This window comes from Aotus nancymaae, unplaced genomic scaffold (genome assembly GCF_030222135.1).
Source record: "Aotus nancymaae isolate 86718 unplaced genomic scaffold, 86718_ANA_hifiasm-v0.15.2.pri h1tg000193l, whole genome shotgun sequence".
NCBI lineage: Eukaryota > Metazoa > Chordata > Mammalia > Primates > Aotidae > Aotus > Aotus nancymaae.
In genome coordinates, this window is record NW_026988608.1 from 179914 (window position 1) to 201281 (window position 21368).

A 21368-nucleotide genomic window follows, 5' to 3' on the forward strand; every position below is an offset into this window, starting at 1 on the left:
CCCAGCTAATTTTTTGTATTAGTAGAGACGGGGTTTCACCATGTCGACCAAGATGGTCTCGATCTCTTGACCTCGTGATCCACCCGCCTCGGCCTCCCAAAGTGCTGGGATTACAGGCTTGAGCCACCGCGCCCGGCCTCTTTTTTTTTTTGAGATGGAGTCTTGCTCTGTCACACAGGCTGGAGTGCAGTGGCGCAATCTCAGCTCACTGCAGCCTCTGCCTCCCAGGTTCAAGCAATCCTCATGTGTCCGCCTCCCGAGGAGCTGGGACTACAGGCACGCACCGCCACAGCTGGCTAATTTTTGTATTTTTAGTAAAGACAGGGTTTCACCGTGTTGGCCAAGATGGTCTTGATCTCCTGACCTCATGATCTGCCCACCTCGGCCTACCAAAGTGCTGGGATTACAGGCATGAGCCACCATACCCGGCCTAGAAAACTTTTAAGTTATCAGCCAATAGGGTTTTAGTTTAGATTGTGAGGTCTGGCTCCAACCAACGGAGATCAGACAGAGCAGTGAGGACGACCCCAAATGCATAAGCGATAAATTTGTCTGTTTTTCCTTTGTTCATCGTACTCTCATGGCAGGATGGCTAGCGAGGGTACCCTTTCTGTGGTCCAGGATGTAAAAATTGCGTTGCTGAAAAATCTTTTGTCTCAGTGCTAACTTTTCTTTGTGACACCAAGAATCTATTTCCAACAAATACGAAATAGAGAATCTGAATATGTCAATTATTTATTTTAAAAAATTAAATCTGGAAAAAAAAAACCCTCCTATAAAGGAAACTCCAGACCCAGATAGAGAGCTTTACCAGTCAATTCTTCCAAACATTTAAGGATAAATAACACCAAGGCTACAGAAACTCCTGCAAATGTTTTTTATTTTTATTTTTTTTAATTTTACTTTAAGTTCTGGAATACAAGTGCAGAATGTGCAGGTTTGTTACACAGGTACACACGTGCCATGGTGGACGCTGCCCCCATCAACCCGTCATCTACATTAGGTGTTTCTCCTAATGCTGTCCCTCCCCTAACCCCCTCCCCGCAACAGGCCCCAGTGTGTGATGTTCCCCTCCCTGTGTCCGTGTGTTCTCACTGTTTGACTCCCACTTATGAGTGAGAACATGCAGTGTTTGGTTTTCTGTTCCTATGTTAGTTTGCTGAGAATGATGATTTTCAGCTTCATCCATGTCCATGCAAAGGACATGAACTCATCCTTTTTCATGGCTGCATAGTATTCCATGGTATATATGTGCCAGATTTTCTCTATCCAGTCTATCACTGATGGGTCATCAGAATGAACAGGCCACCTACAGAATGGGAGAAAAATTTTTCAATCCATCCATCTGACAAAAGGCTAATAACCAGAATCTACAAGGAACTTAAACAAATTTAAAAGAAAAAGGCAAACAACCCCATGAAAAAGTGGGTGAAAGATATGAACAGACACTTCTCAAAAGAAGACATTTATGTGGCCAAAAGACATGAAAAACAGCTCATCGCTGGTCACTAGAGAAATGCAAATCAAAACCACAATGAGATACCATCTCACGCCAATTAGAATGGCGATCATTACAAAGTCGGGAAGCAACAGATGCTGGCGAGGATGTGGAGAAACAGAAACGCTTTTACACTGTTGTGGGAGTGTAAATTAGCAAATATTTTTCAAGAGAGAGAATATGTTCTAACTCTTATGAGACCTGAATAATCTTCATACCAAAAATTAAACAAAAATATTACAACAAAAGAAAAAAATTACACATCAATTTCTTTTTTAAACATATTACCAAACTAATTCCTGTGAAATATAAAAAGAATAATGTATCACGATAAAGTTAGATTTGTTTAACCCAAGGTTAACATATAAAAATCAATCATATATCATCTTAATAGAGAGAAAAGAGAATTCGCTAAAAGTCAACACATGATAAAAAGTAAAAGCCTTAACAAACTAGGGATAGACTGGGTTTTCCTTGATCTGATAAATAGCATGTACAAAACGAAGCATCGAATATTATATTTAATAGTGAAATGAAACGTGGAGCACATTTGCTTTGAGTCCGTGAATGAGACGAGGCCTCCACTGGCCACCTTGTCTCGGCCCACGAAATAGACACAGCCCACGAAATGAGGGTCACAGCCCACGAAATGAGGGTCACAGCCCACGAAATAAGGCACAGAAAGAGATTACAGGGACACAGACTGGAAGGCGAGGACAGATCTGAACGATTACACAAGTGGAACATCTAACAGATACTTTGGATTCGATTAAGAAGAGTTTTTAAGGAGAAAGAGGAAGGTTCTGGCGTGGGAGCTCCCCAGTGCACTTCTGGTAGCGAGAGCGAGCCGTGGAGCAGAAGATGAAGACGGCACCACGTGGCTCTAAACCACGAACACAACCGCGGATTTCCATACACATTTGCTGTAACGCGTGGGGAGCCTGAAGGTTACACAGCACGACCATCCATAGCAGATGGCCCTCGACGGGGACGGGGGGCTAGAGCCAGGCAGGGCCTGGAAGGGTGGGATTTAATACGATGTGGGGGACACGGCAAGGGAAAGGCATCCGTGATGTTCTTGCGAAGCCCACGACAATCGCAGAAGAAAATGAACAAGTGATTCTGACGACCGGCTGGTGTATCTCGCCCTCAGGTGCTGCCCGGTGTCATCTCCTCCAGCGGAAAGACAGCCTCGTCATAGCCCTGAGAAACAGGCCTGCTGCCTCCTCCCTCCTCACGTGTAGACTGGCCCTCCAGGAGGTTAGACGCCCCCCCTGAAACTGGCACAAGAGACACCGCGTGACCAAATCAGCACACGTGAAGTTGTCCCCAGAGCACATCTGGCAAGCTGGAAATAAACACGCAGCCAGAAAGCGCCTGACAACACTCGAGGCCTCTGGACATGAAGCGCCTCAAGCGCCCTGTGACAGCAGCACGTTCCCACAGGTGAGGGCACGGGCCGAGTCAGCTGCACATGCCCAGAGAGCTTGGAATGTGCCCCTGCCAGACCCACGCCCGCAGCGCACCTCCCAGCCCTCTTCTCCCACCACGGGGCAGGCCTCTCCGATGGGGACTGCAGCCACTGACTCTGCCCTCACTGGTGTGGCCCTGCTCTCCCCTGCCCATGGGTCCCCTTGCATCCATGAGCCCTGTGGTCAGCAGCCTTCTGAGGCCAAGGTCCTATGGTCAGAGTCCCCTCTCATTGCGTCTTGTGGTCAGCATCCGTAGCCCACCGCAGAGCTCACCCCTGAGCTGAGGTACAAACCCACCTGTGGCTTCTGCATCCGTCTTTACCACACCCCCATCCTCCTCACCTTGACCTGTGGCTTCTGCATCCACGTTTACCAAACCCCCATCCTCCTCACCTTGACCTGTGGCTTCTGCATCCACGTTTACCACACCCCCATCCTCCTCACCTTGACCTGTGGCTTCTGCATCCACGTTTACCACACCCGCATCCTCCTCACCTTGACCTGTGGCTTCTGCATCCACGTTTACCACACCCCCATCCTCCTCACCTTGACCTGTGGCTTCTGCATCCACGTTTACCACACCCCCATCCTCCTCACCTTGACCTGTGGCTTCTGCATCCACGTTTCCCACACCCCCATCCTCCTCACCTTGACCTGTGGCTTCTGCATCCACGTTTACCACACCCCCATCCTCCTCGCCTTGACCTGTGGCTTCTGCATCCACGTTTACCACACCCCCATCCTCCTCACCTTGACCTGTGGCTTCTGCATCTGTCTTTACCACACCCCCATCCTCCTCACCTTGACCTGTGGCTTCTGCATCCACGTTTACCACACCCCCATCCTCCTCACCTTGACCTGTGGCTTCTGCATCCACGTTTCCCACACCCCCATCCTCCTCACCTTGACCTGTGGCTTCTGCATCCACGTTTACCACACCCCCATCCTCCTCACCTTGACCTGTGGCTTCTGCATCCACGTTTACCACACCCCCATCCTCCTCACCTTGACCTGTGGCTTCTGCATCCACGTTTACCACACCCCCATCCTCCTCACCTTGACCTGTGGCTTCTGCATCCACGTTTACCACACCCCCATCCTCCTCACCTTGACCTGAGGCTTCTGCATCCACGTTTACCACACCCCCATCCTCCTCACCTTGACCTGAGGCTTCTGCATCCACGTTTACCACACCCTCATCCTCCTCATCTTGGGGCGTGGCCTCAGCCTCCACGATTTCCTCATAGAGTCCTGCTAGTGGCATTTCCCCAATGACATCATAGATGGCTTCTCCAGGAGATACCTCGGATCTTCCCAGACCTGAGGTGAGGTGAGCGTGGTCACACGCAGGCCCTCAGTGTGGGCTGGGATGGGGGGACCATGCCCACAAGGCCAGACCCCCAGAGCCCTCCCCTCCCTGGCCAGTAAACCATGTGATGCTTCCCAGTGGGCCCCAATGTGCTGTCTGAGGGGGACCTTCTGGGGTCTTGAGGGCTGCAGACTGACTCACGTCTGCCACGCTCTCTGGCCTATAAGAGGAGCCCTAAGTGAGACCTGCCTCGAGGCTGATCCACCATGTGACTTCCGATTAACTCCAGTTCCGGGAACGCCTCTAAGATTTCCATTTTCTCTACAGTTTCTTGGTAAATCCTGCCCTTAAGCAATCGTTCTACACGGCCCCCTTCCCCTAGGGTATGTAAGTTCCAGTTCTGGGGGACGATGGCCCGGGCATCCACCGTCTCAGCCATCGAAGGCATGGACGTGGCGTGTCTTCGTAAGGCCCTTTCCAGCATTTCTTTCTAACAAACAGGATTTGCCTGCCTCTTTCTTCAGCTTCTCAGGTCCTTGGACTTTGGGGACAGGTCTGCACAGGCCTGAGCGCTGCAGAGCACCCCGCCTGCCGGGACCCCAGCCGATGGGGTCAGGGTGGGCTCTCGCTTACCCCTCTGCGTGACCTGCGCGACTCGAGGTAGAATCAGAAAGGCCAAGAGGCCCAGGAGGAGAGGACCGAGAAGGGCGCCCAGGATGACGCCGACAGCCCTGAGTGTCCAGAGGGGTGCTCCAGGCGGTGGGGAACCTGGGCCAGGCTCTGAGGAAGGAGAGGTCTTGAGCCAGCAGGGGGCAAGGGGGGCATGCACACCCTCGGCAGGACGGGGTGGCTCCGAGGGCCAAGCCACACCCTCACCCTCATGGGGTACTGCTGGTTTTAGGGGCGCAGAGCACCCCAGAATGGCTGGCATCCATGGGGGCATCTGCCCTCAAGGGACATCCCCCTCCCTTGGTAGAACAGTGAGGAACACCGCCCCCAAGCAGATGCCAGGCAAGTCGCAAGAGGTGAGCAGAGCAGAGCGGCTCAGGTCAAGTCACCCACTGCTGCCGTTTGTGTTAAGCTCATTACTGTGGCTAACTGTTTTCTGCAAAGAGAATGAGGGGCAGGCTTTGGGAACAAGTGAACCTGCAAACACCCAGATGACACTTCAGCCCGAGGTGAACAAGGACTGGGATAAACAAAAGGGAATTCCCAGAAAAGATCAGCGGGAAACCCCAGGGGACGCACGTCCCAGCCAGGCCTCCGCAGCGAACCGGCTTAGCCCAGAGAACGTCAGGGTGGACACCCACCCACTAAACCCGGGCACTGCTCCCCGGCCAGGCGAAGCTGACGTCCATCCCAGTGCCCTCTGCTCCCCCGTGGCCCGTTTCCCACGCCCCGCTCACCCGAGCAGCGCACGCCCGCGTCCTCCTTGTGCGCGCAGTCTCCGCGTCCCCACCGCTCCGCAGCGCAGCCCCGCAGGGACCCCTCGCTGCCCCGGCAGCCCACCTCGTCCAGCCACACCGGCCCGGAGCCGGGGCCAAACGCGGCGGCCCCCAGCGCGGCGACGGCGGGACCGCAGCCCAGCTGGCGGCACACCACCTCCGCGTCCGCCAGGTCCCAGGCGTCATCACACACGGTGCCCCAGGAGCCCGCGTGCCAGAGCTCCACGCGCCCGGAGCAGCCGTCCCGGCCCCCGCGCAAGCGCACCGCGCCCTCCTCTGGAAAAGGGGCTGGGGTCACTCGGGGGGCCGGACGGGGCGGGCAGGAGGACGGGGGCAAGCGCAGAGGGTCACCTGGGCAGCCGAGCGGGGAGGAGCAGTTGAGGGTCTCCCCAGGGTCCTGAGGAACTTCTCCCGCCTTTTCTGCGAAGGAAATTGGGACCGTTTCTGTATTTGCAAGCTCAGCAGCTTAAATTCTGTAAAATATTTTTCCTTTTTCTCTGTCTCCGCAGCACAGCGGTGTCTGCTGGCTAAAGGGAGAGCTCTGTCTAAGCGAGGGATCTCCACGTGGGATTACGGATTCCACAGACTGCGCCTGAGACTTCTCCAAGGGCCACGTCTCGGACATACCAGGAGGTGCAGGGGCCCTGCTTCCCTCACTGGGGGACATCACAGGGTCTGGGAAGACTCCAGATGTTCCCCCCCCCCCAGCCCCCAGCGCAGAGCCGCAGGGCAGGGACCGTCCCCTTTCACTGGAGCAGCACAGGGCAGAGTCATACAGAATGAGGACATTTCCTCTCCCCCGAAAGGGTCCACGCACACACCGTGTGGGGCCACTCGGAGACCCCTCTCCGCCGCCGTCCCACGCCTGCAGGCCCACCCACTCACCCGTGCACAGGACCCAGGCTTCCTCTCCGCTGGCGCACGAATGCTGGTCCCAGGGCGCTGACGGGCACTGCCACAGGGACTGGTCGTGTCTGTCCCTGCACCGGACGGAGGCCACCCAGAGAAACTCAGTGGCAGAGCCGCTCCCTGCCGCGGCCCGCAGCTGCCCGTGAGGCCCACAGCCCAGCTGCGCACACAGGACCCGCAGGGAGGCCGCACTCAGGGTGGGGCAGACACCGCCCCAGGTCCCATTGTAGAAAACTTCCAGCCGCCCCGCGCACGGCTGCCCGCGGCTCTGCAGCCTCAGATCCGTGAACTCTGCGGAGAGAGAAGCCAGTCGGCGAGGCCCGGCTAAGGGCGTGCGCGGGGACCACACGGCGGACGGGCTTCGGGACCTGAGCAGAAGACGCCGGCGTCCTCCTTGTGCCCGCAGTCGTGCCGGCCCCAGCCCGCCGACGGGCACTGCCACAGCGCAGACTCGTGGCCCTGGCAGCGCAGCTCGTCCAGCCAGATGCGCCCTGCCCCGGCTCCGAAGCGCGCGGCCCCCGGGGCGCTCAGGGCGCGGCCACAGCCCAGCTGCCGGCAGACCACGTGCGCGTCCCGCAGGTCCCAGGCGTCGTCACACACGGTGCCCCACGCGCCCCCGCGCAGCAGCTCCACGCGCCCCGCACAGCGCCCCGGCCCCGCGGCCAGCCGCACCCCGAGGCTCCCTGCGGAGAGACAGAGTCAGGGCGCCCCGCGCCGCGCGGCCACGGCCCACGGGGGACGCGGGTCCGCCCTCACCCGAGCACACCACGCCAGCGTCCCGCGAGGTCCCCGCGGGCTCCCGCAGCGTCGCGGACACGTTGCACCGGGTCAGGCGGGTCTCGGTGCCCAGGCAGCGCGCGCGGCTCAGCGCCACCCGGACGGACCCGCGGCTGGGGGCGGGCGCGTCGTAGGCTCGCTGGGCCCCCCCGCACCCCAGCTGCCGGCACACCACCTCCGCGCCACGCAGGTCCCACGCGTCGTCCAGGACGCGGCCCCACACGCCGTCCAGGGAGACCTCCACGCGGCCGTCACAGCGGCTCTGTCCTTCCCTCAGCCGCAGGGCGTGGGGGAGACCTGGGGATGGGGACGCACGGGGGCCCCAGGGTGTCAGGGGGAGGGACCCAGGACCCCCCCCCCGGCAGGCCGGTCCCCCTCTGTCCTTCCTCGCGCCCGTCCATGGCTCTCACTCACCCTCCTCCTCCTCCACCGTCCTGGCAGCACCCACCTGAGCACACCGCGGCGGCCGAGTGTCCCGGGGCACAGGCCGGGGCCCCCAGGGTGCTTACTGGGCAATTCCACAAGTAGGGCTCTGTCCCCTCACAGTGAAACGCGTCAGGCCAGATGGCAGCGTCCCCGGCCCCAAAATGGCCTCCTCGAGGTGCGGCCACCGCGTTGCCACAGTTGAGCTGGTGGCAGAGGACGGTGGCGTCTGCTGTGTCCCAGTGCGTGGCACAGAGGGGCGCCCAGGACCCCTGCACCTGGAGCTCCACGCGGCCCTCGCAGCTGCTGCTGCCGTTGACCAGCCTGAACCCTGCGGGCGGGGAGGAGTCAGCGTGGCTGCGGACCCAGGCCCGGCGGCGCTGCCCTTCGTGCCAGCCTGTTTCACAGCCCGCTCCCAGACTTGGGGGCACAGACTGAGGGCACTAAACAGCTTTGGCGAGGGAAGTCACCACAGATTGCCTGGGAAATCCAAAATGCACCCCTTCCCTTAAGCCGTGATTAAGCTGGGAAAACTGTCAAAATAGACGTGGTCAGTGCTCTGGAATGCCAGTGAACACGGGGCTGCTGGGTGCCGGCTCCAGCGAGCGGGAGGCGCGCCCCAAGGCAGAGCTCCGCACGCCCCGCTCAGCCGGCTCCTCTCCGCCAGCCGGAGCTCTGGGAAACGGGGCAGCATCTCCGCTCGCTCAGGCCCCGCCGTGCTGCTGCACCTGCATCGTGGCGCGCGCCTAAATACACTCACACCCCGCACCCGGGAGGAAGCAGCGGCGGCCTGAGCGAAAGCCCCGCCTCCCTCTCATGCAACCGATGTCATGATTAGCTGGTAAAACTCATAACCAACTTTTTTGAAATTCCAGTATCTGGGAACGACTTGGAAACACTCAACGAAGCAAGAAGAGGCAGCTTTGGTTCCGCGTGAGGAAGGCGTGAAGAATAACGCGGAGCAGACGGCGGTTCGCTTAGTGTTGAGGGTGTGTCCCAGCAAAGGGCTGACGTGCAGAGGCCGGAAGAGCCAGGGGTGCTTGTCTGTTTTTTACTATGCATTTAAGGAAACATGTCTGATCACTAACCCCCACTGCACCAAGAGAAAAGGGACCCCAGTGGTCACACGCAACAAAGCAGAGTCTTTACAAACGGACTTTAGAAAAGTCATTAAACAAACATTCAAAATGTCCAGTTTCCAGCAAAAAAGACACGCAAAGTCATCAGAAATCACGACACATTTATGGGGGAAAAGGAAATAGGCGCTGTGCTTGGGAATGCCACGTCATTAGACTTACTAGACAAATACTTTAAATTCACATCTTCGATGTGCTCAAATACCTAAAGGAAACAAGACAATGATATCTCACCAAATAAGGAGTACTAATAAAAATAAACTATGAAAAGGAATCGAGTAGATTTTCTGGAGCTTAAAAGCTCAATAACAAACGAAAAGTTCACTAAAAGCTTCGACAGCGACCCCTTGAGCAGGCAAAAGATACAGTCTGTGAAACTGAATATGAGTCAATTCAGATGATCTACGCTGAGGAGCCGAAAGAAAAAGGAATGAAGAAAAATCGATAGATCCCAAAAGACCTGTGGGACACCATCGAGTGTATCGACAGACACATAATCACAGTCACGGGAAGAGCAGAAAATAACAAATTAACAGAGAGAGAGAGGAGAGAAAGCGATAGAAAAATATTTCAAACAATTCCAAGTTTGATGAAAGATAGACGTCTACATCCAAGAAGCTCAAAAAGTTCAAGTAAGTTATACTTAAAAGCATGTGCAGTGAGACGCATTATAATCCAACTCCCGAAAGCCAAATACAAAGAGAAGAACCTTGAAAGCAGCAAGAGACAAGTGACTCATCGGTACGAGGGACCCTCAGCAGGGCCAGCACCTGCTTTCCCATCAGAAACCACGGAAGCCAGAAAGCAGTGGGGCAGAATGTTTAAAGTGCTAAAAGGAAAACCCTGTCACTCCAAAATTCTGTATTCAAATGAAGGAGAATTTAAACAAAAGCTGAGGAAATTCATTGCTATTAGACTTGCCCTACACAGAATGCTGAAGGGTTTAATTCAGGCTGAAATAAAGGCACTAAACAGGAAGTCAAAGTCTTCGGATCAGTTTAAAGACACGGATAATGATAATTACATAGGAAGCTACGAAGGCCAACACTGTGTCTGTGGCTTGTTATACCTTTGTTTGTTCCTATAAGCTTTAAGAAAACACAGGCATGAAACAAAATTACATATTTATGTTCAAGGATGAGCAGTGTGTAAAGATGAATTAGTGAGAATAACAATATTAAGAGCAGAGAGTTTGTATACTATTGAAACTAAGCTGGTTTTAATGCAAACCAGAGGTTTGTAAATTTAAAATATTGCTTATAATCTCCAGGGGAACTACTAGAGAAAAAGCTAAGAAATACACCAAAAAGAAAAAAAAGAATGGAAAAGGAATGAAAACGGTACACTATAGATGTCAATTAAACACAAAAGAAGGCAGTAACAGCAAACAGAAAAACAGCAGAAGTGAATATGCTCCCTATTGGTAATTACTTTAAATGTAAAGGGATTAAGCCATCTAAAAAGGCAGAGAGAGCCAAATTGATTTTTTAAAAATTGTTTTAAAATATGTTCTCTTCATCAATTCGCTTTAGATCAAAAGACAGTTAGGTTAAAAGTGAAAGGTGCGGAAAGATATCCCTGCAAATGGTCAGCAAAAGGAGCTGAAGTGGCCACACGAGTGTCAGACAAAACAGACTCAGTCAGGGTTTGAATGTGTGTGTTCCTTCGGAATTCACGCTGAAACGGAATCTGAAAAGCCACCGTATTAAGAGGTGAAGTCTTTTGGAGGTTAAAGCCAGGAGGGCTCTGTCCTCATGGAGGAGGTGAGCCCTTATGAAGGCTCGAGGGAGCAATTCCATCCCTCTTCCTCTTTTGCTCCTCTGTTACGTGAGGACACAAAGAAGGCCCCATCTATGAGGAACGGATCCCCCCAGACACTGAACCTGCTGGTTCCCTGACCCTGGATTTCTCAGCCTCCAGAACTCTGAGACATAGATTTGTCGTTTACAAATTACCCAGCCCACAGTGTTTTCTATAGCAGCCTAAATGGACTAAACAGACTTTTAAGTTAAAAATTGTGAGGAGAGATAAGAAGAGGATCATAGATTTATTAAAGGGTCAACAGCAACAAAGACAAAAGTAATCACGGAAACACTGAGCAACTGAAGGCAGAAGTAAGTGACTGTGAATAACGAGAGCCAAAAACATCTCGTTTTTAATAACGGACAGACCATCTATGCATAAGGCTAGTAAGGAAAGAAACAGCTGGAAGAACACTATAAACCAACCAGACCTCACAATCGTACATGAAACACTCTGCTTAAAAACAGCAAAATACCATTCTTCTCAAGGGCACGTGGAATGTTCATCAGGGTGGACCCTGTGTTGAGGCATAAATCAAGTCTGAATAAATTTTAAAGAACTGAAACCATAAATAGTATCTTCTCTGACCATAAAGGAATGAAGCTAGAAAGAAATTTTTTAAAAAAGGGAAACTGGGGCCAGGCACAGTGGCTCAAGCCTGTAATCCCAGCACTTTGGGAGGTCAAGGCGGGTGGATCACGAGGTCAAGAGATCGAGACCATCCTGGTCAACATGGTGAAACCCCGTCTCTACTGACACAAAAAATTAGCTGGGCACGGTGGCGCGTGCCTGTAGTCCCAGCTACTCAGGAGGCTGAGGCAGGAGAATTGCCTGAACCCAGGAGGCGGAGGTTGCGGTGAGCCGAGATCGCGCCATTGCACTCCAGCCTGGGTAACGAGAGCGAAACTCCGTCTCCAAAAAAAAAAAAAAAAAAAAAAAGGGAAACTGGGAAATTAAGAAACAGAACACTCATAAACAACCAGTAAGTCATGGGAGAAATCACGAGGAAAATTAGAAAGTCCTTTTGGATGAACGAAAATGAAAACACAACATAACAAAATGTATGCATTGAAATGAAAGCAATGCTAGAGAAAAGTGTATAGTAACAAACATCTCTATTATATCTCAAATCAGTAATGGCATTTCCACCCTGAAACAGCAGGAGGAAGGGGAGAGTAAATGAAATACGGAACAATAAACATAAAAGCTGAGTCTGTGACGAGATCAACAGAATTGACAATGTTTAGCGAGGCTGACCAGTAAAGAAAGAGAACAGCAAAACTGCCAAAATCAGAAACGAACGTGGGGCGTACTTGGTATGAAATCTACAGAAATAAAGAGAAGTACGAATGAATGCTATGAACTAATTTCATATCCCCCAAATTAGACAATTTAGATGACATGAACAGATTTCTAGAAACTACCAAAACTGACCCAATAATGAGCAGAAAATCCGAACAGAGCTACAGAAAGCAAAGGAAACAAATTAGTAAACAAAAAGGTCTGAACAAAGAAAAGCCCAGCACCAGGCAGCTTCACTTCACTAACAGAATGAAGGAAAGATAAAAAATGATGACTTCAATCGATGCAGACCAAGCATCTGACAAAATCCAACACACTGTCATGTTAGAACATTCAACAAACAAGGAACAGAAGGGAACCTTCTCAATGTGATAAAGAACATTTATTAAAAACCCACAATTACCATCATACTTAATGGAGAAAAACTAAAAGCTTTTCCCTTGACATAAGGAGCAAAACAGATATGCACTTTTTCACCATTTCTACTCAACGTTCTACTAAAAGTTCTAGCCAGAGAAATTAGGCAAGAAAAAAGAAATAAAAAGCATCCTTTTGGAAAAGAAGCGGTCAAACTATCTGTATTCACAGACACATGATCTTATAGATAGAAAATCATACAGAATCCACCAAAAAAAAAAAATTAAAGCCATAAGCAATTTCAGGAAAAATTAGGGTGCCAAAAATTAGTTGCATTTCTATAATCTAGCTTTGAACAATAATAAAAGAAGACCCCAATAATACTCAAAGCTATCCTGAGCAAAAATACCAAAGTTGAAGGCATCACACGACTGGATTTCAAAATATACTACAAAACTATAGTAACCAAAACAACATGGTACTGATATGAAAAGAGACATACAGACCAGTGGAACAGAGAGAGAAGATAAATAAATCCACACACAGCCAACTGATTTTTAACAAAGGTGCCAAGAATACACATTGGGAAAGGGACAGTCTCATGAAGAAATGATGCTGAGAACACTGGATATCCACATGCAGAATGAAACTAGGACCCTACCTCTCACTATATACAAAAATCAATTCAAGATTGACTACAGACTTAAATGTAAGACCTGCAGCGATGAAAACAACTAGAAGAGAACAGGGGAGGTGCTCGGGACGCTGGTCTAGCGAGGATTTTTCGGATATTACCTGAAAAGCATGGGCAACGAAAGCACACACAGACACATGGGGTTACCTCAGACGAACAACCTTCCATACAGCAAAGAGAGCAATTGGCAAAATGAGAGAAAGTCAGTAAGTTGAAGAGATACTGCACCCCATGTTCACGGCAGCGCTAATCACAGTAGCAAACTGTGGACTCAACCCGTGTTCCTGAGCGGCTGAGCAGACAGAACCTGCAGTCTACACATCACACAAAATGAAATCTTATTCAGGCTTAAAAACAGAATGGAATCCTGTCATTTGCTGTAATGTGGACGGCCTGGCGGACATCATGTTAGGCGAAGTAAGTCAGACAGAGAAAGAGAAACACCAGATGATCCCACTTGTATAGGGAATCTTGAAAAGCTGGTCTCATGGAAGTAGCGAGTAGAACGGGAGGGCGGTGAGGAGGCGGCGTGGGGGTTGGTTGGTCAGCTGTACAGCGGTGGAGACAGGAGGGTAAGTTTCAGTGTTCCATAGCGCAGTCGGGTGAACACAATCAACACCATTGTACTGTATATTCAAAATAGCCAGAAGAGAGGATTTGGAACGTCCTCACCACAGAAATAATCACGTTGAGGTGACGGATTGCTGAATACCCCGAGTTGGTTATTACCCAACACACACACGCACCGACGCGCTGCACTGCGCTCCATAAATACGCACAATCAGCATGTGTCCGAATGTGTCCACTTAAAGAAGAATGAAATAATCATAATAATGTTTACCAAGGAGGTCCGACACAGACTTGTACGCTGAAAACTACAAGCCAACCCACGAGTTTACAAAATCCCTATCAAAATCCCAACAGCCATTTTTTGTTCAGAAATAGAAGAACTGATACTAAAATTGACATGGACCTGAAATAACCGAAGCAAAAAGAAAAAGTTGCAGGACTCATGCCCTATTTCAAAACTACTACAGAAACTACAGAAATCGGCGGGGTTTGGTCTCGGCATGAAAATACACAGCGGTCAGCAGAGCAGACCGAGCGCCCCGAAGTCAGAGCATCCGTCGAGGGTGACAGAGCTTCGCGGGTGTGAAGAAAAGTCGCCAGGGAGCGACGAGTTCACCGTCACCGAAGGTGTGTCTGCGTCATTTTAGAACAATAAATACGTGTGTTTTAAAAAATGAGGAAAGAATGGCGTCTTCAGCAAACGCTCAGCCGGACGGCCACGCGCTCAGGAATGGACGGACCGTTTCCTCGCACCGTGTCCGAAACGCGGCCGAGTCCACCAAGGCCAGGCCGGAGCGGAGGCTGCAAAGCCGAGAAACCCGCAGGAAAACTCCTCACGAGCCCGGGCTCCAGGGCGGATTCTCAGACGCGACACTGAAGGGGCATAAACGGGCCGGCGGGACGTGCTCGGAGCTGAACGCGGTGCGTGGCGGGACAGGGTCACCCGCAGGACGGAGCCACCCGCCGGCGACACACGGGACGCGGTCCGCGTGGAGCAGACGCTGCTCCGGGATGATTCACGGGGCCCCGAGTTCGGTCCCGCCCGGCCCCGCGCCCGCGACTTACTGTCCCCCGCGCACCGGATCCCCGCGTCCTGGCCGAGGCCGGGTCCACAGCGGCCCCCGCGCGCCCGCGGGCAGTGGAACAGCAGCGACTCGTTGCCCGCGCAGCGGAAGGTCTCGGTCCACGCCGGCCCCGAGCCGCGGCCGAAGCGGGCGCCCTCGCGCGCGGACACCGCCGCCCCGCACCGCAGCTCCCGGCACACCACGTGCGCAGTGGCCAGGTCCAGGTCCGCGTCGCAGACGGTGCCCCAGGCCAGGCCCCGCCGCACCTCCAGCCGCCCGGCGCAGGGGTGCCCGCCGCCCACCAGCCGGGCCTCGGTGTGTCCTGGGGGCAGAGCCGGATGCAGCACACGGCAGGGCGGGCTCCGCGCGGGCCTCTGGGGCAGGGTGACCTGACGGCCGCCCTCGGGTCCCACGGGAAGGGCCGTCTGAGCTGGCCCCGCCCCTGGCACGAGAGGTCCCGGGGTGTGCAGGCCGAGGCCTCCCCACCCTTCCATCTCCCTGGGGTCCTGGCTCCCACGACGACAGCCCCCACCCACAAGCAAGGATCTCTACGCCCAGGCCCGGGGCCCCCGCATCCGTGTCATGGAGCCGACTCCCAGGCTTGGACCTGGTCCCTGGCCAGGGCCCTGAGGGAGCAGCTGCCATCAGTGTCAGCCATCTCCCCAGGTGACCCCTGGGCCACCAGCCCCTCTCCCTCCCCAGGACAGGGGTGCAGTCTGAGGGCAGCAGCATAGGGGCCTTGCTGCTGGGCGCTGAAGGCCCAGGGGACAAGTCCCCCACTCCCCTAGGCCGGGGCCATCCCCTCAGCCCCCCGATGCCGCCGAGTGGACACCTCCCGTCTCGGAGGCCCTCGGGAAAGGGCGTCCCTACCTGCGCACACCACCTGAGAGTCCGTCGGAAGGTCACAGTGGTCCAGGAAGTTCAAGTTGAACCTGCAGTTGAAGATGCTGAACTCTGCTCCCTGGCAGGAAACGATTTTCGAACCCAGCCAGCCTGGGTGCCCTGAGAGGTAGGGCCTGGATGCCTGGAGCGCCGGGCCGCATCCCAGCCTCCTGCAGAAGACGCCGGCCTCCTTCTGGTGCAAGCCGCACCTTACCACGGGGCCTTCGGGTATCCGGATCTCCGGGGTCCCCGCGCAGGGGCTGCCTCCACCACTCAGCCCCAAAGACGCCAGCTTTCCTCCTGTACACACAGGTGCCCACTCTGGTTCCACTTCAGTTCTGCTGGGCACGGCCTCCCACCCCTAACACGTGGACTCCAGAGGACTGAGGCAGTGGGCTTGGGGGAAGGATGAGGTGTGTGCCGGTCTGCAGCAGAGGGCTTTCTTTCGGGCCCAGGACCCCAGAGGAGGCAGCCAGAGGCTGTACCTGCCCACTCTAGGTCCCCTCTCCGCACCACACTGGGCCTGAGGCCACCTGCATAGATGGCAAGACAAGCTCCATGCCCTCTGGCGTCTGGGGCCTTGCCCACAGGGAGGACCCCTCCGGTGGAGAGCACAGAAGATGAGACATCGGCCCGTCTGCTCCTCTGAGGGGCCCTGCAGGCCGGTATCCCAGGCCCCTGGTCGCACCCCGCGGGGGTCTCTGCACGGAGCCAGCTGTCTCTGGTGCTGGAGCTCATGCTTGGATTTTGCAGGCCAGGGCCCTCTGGTGCCAGTGACCCCTCCTCACCTGTGTCAACACCCCTCATCTCTCTCCTCAAACATGCCACTCTGAGCCTCTGCTTCTCACCAACAATCCAGCGGAGGGGAAGGGGCAGGGCCCCAGCCATGAGTGGGACAGCGGTGCTGAAACGTGGGGCAGATCCAGGAGCTCAGAGCCCTGAGTGGGCCCTGGCAAGGGACGGCGCAGGAGCAGAAAGCCCCGACGAGGGCCAGGAGAAAGCGCTTCACTCCGGACCTGCCTGAGCCCCCAGGCTGCTGCCTCCACTCATGCCAGCCACTCGGGAGGAAGAGAGGGACCCTTCACTCCAGAACCACTGGCCCAGTGCTTGATGGTCGCCAGGAGTCAATGAACCCAAAAGGACTGAACTCAGGCTGGGGTCCCTGCCAGGGCTGGCCTGGTGTGTAATGCGTTCCTCAATTTTGCTGTGCTGTCTGGGCCTTTGGAGGGGACACGTGGGATCATACAGCCCCCAGAGGGTCTGAGAGCCACAGCACTGGAGTCACAGGCACCCCAGGAAGAAGGGTCTTGTATTCCACCCTGGGGAACTCAGGCAGCACCGCTCCTCCCAAAAGTGAGGGTCGTGGGTGGGGACGGGGCCAAAGACGGGCAGAAGCGACTCCCGGGGCACGCGCCCTACCTGAGCAGTGGACGGCGCTGATGCACTCACACTCGCAGCCGTGCAGCGACCCCCACTCGCCCCGGGAGCACTCCCAGAGCGAGGCCTCCACGCCCCGGCACTGCACGCCCCGCAGCAGGGACTTCTGGGCCTCCTGGGGCCACACCACATATGTGGGGGCATAGAGGGCATGACCGCAGCCCAGCTGCCTGCAGATCACAGACGCCTCCCGCAGGCCCCAGTGGTCCCCGCACACCAGGCCCTGCTGCCCCAGGGACTGCACCTGCAGGAGGCCCTCACAGCGGTTTCCGCTCCTCACCAGGGCCAGGGACTCGGCCGCTGGAGCTTCGGGGAAAAGAACATGGAATGGCAAAGGGCCCGTGAGTACTTCGTGTCCAGGTTTCAGTATTAGAAATCTAACTTTCGCCCTTACTCTTGACTTTCCTGTTTTCTCACACTTTATTAGGACAAACTTAAATGCCAACAAAAATGAACAGAATGTTAACAAAAATGTCCTAAGGACCATTTTCGAGGAAATTCAACGAGCTTAAGGCCCCAGCCTTTCACATGCACGTGGAAGGCAGACAGAAAACAAGCTTCCGGGCACTCCGCCCGCTCATGCACCCTGCAGGCGACACCCCAGCCCTCTGGGTCCCCGGCTGAGGCTCACAGGATTCATACCAACGTCGTGCCGTGGCCCTCCCCCATGCTCCGACCCCCAGCGCCCTGCAGACGGCGACACACACTCACCGGGAGACAGGGTCCAGCAGGCCAGGAGCAGCGGCCACAGCCCCAGAGCGGACGACGCCATGCCTGGCCGATCTGCCGCCGCCGCACTCAGCGTGAAGCCTTTCTGAGAAGGAAGCCCGTGCACGGCCTCACCTCCTCCCCCACATCAGAGCTGTCATCTGTCACCCACGCCTCAGCCCAGACGGTGCCAGCAGCCTGTGGTGAGGCCAGGCTGGGCTTCCTGCAGCTGGTGCCTGAGGCAGCCCCAGGTGTGAGACGGACCAATGAGGGCCCGTTCTCAGCAAGGCCCCGGAGGCCACGGGTGCTAAGACCAGGGCCTGGAGGGGAGGGATGGAACTTCTCTGCCTCACACAAAGGGTGGTGCCAAGCTCATGTGCTGTGAACACACAGACCTAGCAACAGGAGCAAAATCCTGAGACGAGAATAATGTTCTAAGTAAAACAGAGCATCAGTGACAACTGTTGGACAACTTTATAAACATGTGACTGAATCAACTAAGATTTACAAACATGTGACTGAATCAACTAAGATTTATATACATGTGACTGAATCAAGAAAAATTTATATTCATGTAATTGAATCAACAAAGAAGAAGAGAGAACAGGGATATTTGAAAAAATCATGGCCAAAATTTTTCTAACTGATGGAAATTACAAACTCATAAGTCCAAGTTGCTCAGTGAATCTCAAGATAAGAAACACACAGAAACCTACACTGAGGTGCATCATAATTAAATTGCTCAGTGCCAGTGATAAAGGGAAAATCTTAAAAGCAGCCAGAGGAACAAAAGTAAATATGACCGCAGGTGTCTCAAGAGAAGTAATGCAGTGAGAAAACAGTGGGGCCATCTTTTAAAGACTGTAAGAAAAAAACTATCCATCTAGAATTCTGTACACAGGAAAAGTCCCTTTCCTTTTTTTTTGAGATGGCGTCTCACTCTGTCGCCCAGGCTGGAGTGCAGGCAGGGGCGAGATCCCGGCTCACTGCAACCTCCATCTCCCGGGTTCGAGCGATTCTCCTGCCTCAGCCTCCCGAGTAGCTGGGACCACAGGCGCGCGCCACCACACCCGGCTAATTTTGTATTTTCAGTAGAGACGGAGTTTCACCATGTTGGCCAGGCTGGTTTGACCTCAGCATTCCCATTCTTACGGGTGGATTCAAGAGAAATATTCACACGCGACAACCAGGAACTAGGCACAGGAATGTCACCGGTGCCATTCGCAGTAACAGAGGACTCCGTGAACAAAGAATGTGTTTGTGACTCGCGGTGCAGTCACACCATGGAATATTACGCAGGTGCCCACAGCCCGAGGGTTACGAAGCTCAAATCCAAGCAAACCTCCGTGGGTAATCGACGTGCTTTCAGCAGCCAGAGAATTCCAACACACGTTCCCTCTGAGGGTGGGAGGGGGAGGAACTGAGCTCACTGGTTGGCAATTGGCTCAGTCCAGTGTGGAGGGGAGGTTTATGCGCTTCCTGTATTACTTTGTAAATAGGCGAATAAATGCCGTGCATCCAAAACATAAAATCAAATGAAATGGGTGTTCCGAAGGCTACTGGGCAGCGCCGGGGAGGCCCTGAGTCTGACCTGTCCCAGGTTGGCGGCCCTGGGGCCGGGGCAGCGGGAGGCAGGTGGCATGAAAGGCCTGTTTGCCGCTGAGCACAGTGGAGGTCAGGGGGCCTCCCGCTCAGCCCGGGCCCCTCCGTGGGCCTGCAGAGCGCCTTACACATCACTGGCAGTTCTACCGGAGAGAAGATTTGCAATCAGAGCCTTCTGGGATGGGGAGCAGATACGGGGTGGGGAGGGCAAGGTCACAAAGCAGCCGAATAAAAAACACCAGCGGCGGGTGCAGGTGGGCTGGGGGAGATGCCCCTGCGAGGGAGGCGGGACCGCCGCAACCTTGGTCTCCGTGCAAAGGCCTGGGGGAGGCCGCGAGGACCGAACCAGGACCCGGGCCCCGGCCCTGAGCCCCGAGCTGCCTCGCTGACCATTCCACATCGCCCGAAGCGCTGGGGGGCTGCAGACGGTCCTCAGCGCAGAGCTGTCGTCAGCCCAGCCCCTCCCCGGAGCGCGGCCCATGCGCCTCCCAAGGCTGCCCGTGGGGCCCCCCGAAATCCCCCAGCACTCTGTCCTGGCCGCCACCGTGAGTGGGGGTCTCTGAAGCTGCCTCACCAGGTGAGCCTGGGGCAGCACCAGCTCCGAACCCAGAGTGCCAGCGAGAGGGGGTTGGTAGAAGGCTGGGTCAAGGGTCACCTGGGAATTTCACTTGTTCACGGGGATCCCTCCGCTGTCCAGGCACAGGCAGACCCGGAGGCAGAATGCAAGGTCATGGTCTGGGGCTCACCCCCCCGAGAGGGGTGGGGACCTCCCAGAGTAGCTGCTGCAGCGGGCCTGCTGAGCTCCTTCCCCCACCACTGTCCCAGCTCAGCCCCGACAGCCTGCCCGCCTGCCCTCAGACACCCAACTGCAGGCACATCTGGGAACCAACACCCACCCCCGACAGACCCATTCGAAGCTCTCGGTGGACAGCTCCCGCCCTTCCCTCATCACCCCTTTGCAGCTCAGAAAGTACAAGAGAAAGATGTCAGGACCCAAAAGCTGGGGAGGAGCCTCCCTTCCCTCTGCAAAACCCCTGGAAGCCTTGTTCACCCTACAGGGTGACCCTGGCCCCTGGCAGCCAGCTGGAATGAGGCCCAGGCAGGGCCCCAGGGCACACAGCCCCTGAGAAGGCACACCAGGCAGAACGGGTCTTCCCTTGCGCTGTGTGTGTGCACCTGGGGGTGTGCACCTGGGTGCATGTGTGTGCACCGGGGTGCGGGTGTGTGCACCGGGGTGTGGGTGTGCACCTGGGGGTCTGCACCTGGGTGCATGTGTGTGCACTGGGGTGTGGGTGTGCACCTGGGGGTGTGCACCTGGGTGCATGTGTGTGCACCGGGGTGTGGGTGTGCACTGGGGTGTGGGTGTGCACCAGGGGTGTGCACCTGGGTGCATGTGTGTGCACTGGGGTGTGTGCACTGGGGTGTGGATGTGCACCTGGGGGTGTGCACCTGGGTGCATGTGTGTGCACTGGGGTGTGTGTGTGCACTGGGGTGTGGATGTGCACCTGGGTGTGGGTGTGCACCTGGGTGCATGTGTGTGCACCGGGTGTGGGTGTGCACCGGGGTGTGGGTGTGTGCACCGGGGTGTGGGTGTGCACCTGGGTGCATGTGTGTGCACTGGGGTGTGGGTGTGCACCTGGGTGTGGGTGTGCACCTGGGTGCATGTGTGTGCACCGGGTGTGGGTGTGCACCTGGGTGCATGTGTGTGCACCGGGGCGTGGGTGTGCACCGGGGGAGGGACGTGTGCTGGGTACGGATGGTGCACCTGGCCATGCACCTGTGTGTTGGGGCAGGGAAGATTATGCACCTCAGGGCGTATAGGTGTGAGAGGGGTACATCTCATCACAGGAGTGTGTACAGGTCCCAAGGCCTCTCGGCCAGGCTTAGCTCTGGTAGGCGTCCGTGTTGGGCTGAGAGGTGGAGATGAACAGGTAGGTATTGCAGCAGGTCCCAAAGGTGGCTGGTGGGACAGTCACCCTC

The 21368-nt window shown here is 55.2% G+C and overlaps 2 protein-coding genes across 2 annotated transcripts; both read right to left on the minus strand.

The window, feature by feature from the left end:
- Positions 1-863: 863 nt before the first annotated feature.
- Positions 864-19520, minus strand: SCART1 (scavenger receptor family member expressed on T cells 1). The gene is given in 16 exon segments (XM_064371834.1): positions 864-2778; positions 4135-4290; positions 4913-5059; positions 5686-6000; positions 6076-6144; positions 6610-6924; positions 7002-7257; positions 7259-7707; positions 7859-8164; positions 14761-15081; positions 15630-16002; positions 16490-16590; positions 17061-17384; positions 17790-17892; positions 19082-19184; positions 19378-19520. Coding segments are annotated over 16 exon segments (3612 nt in total). The 3' UTR covers positions 864-2647.
- On the minus strand, positions 2792-4119 carry LOC135273014 (uncharacterized protein DDB_G0290685-like). The gene is made up of 3 exons (XM_064371833.1): positions 4114-4119; positions 3772-4069; positions 2792-3720 (listed from the first exon to the last, which is right to left on the minus strand). The coding sequence occupies exons 1-3, from the start codon at positions 4117-4119 to the stop codon at positions 3185-3187; spliced, it is 840 nt and encodes a 279-aa protein (XP_064227903.1). The 3' UTR covers positions 2792-3184.
- Positions 19521-21368: the final 1848 nt, after the last annotated feature.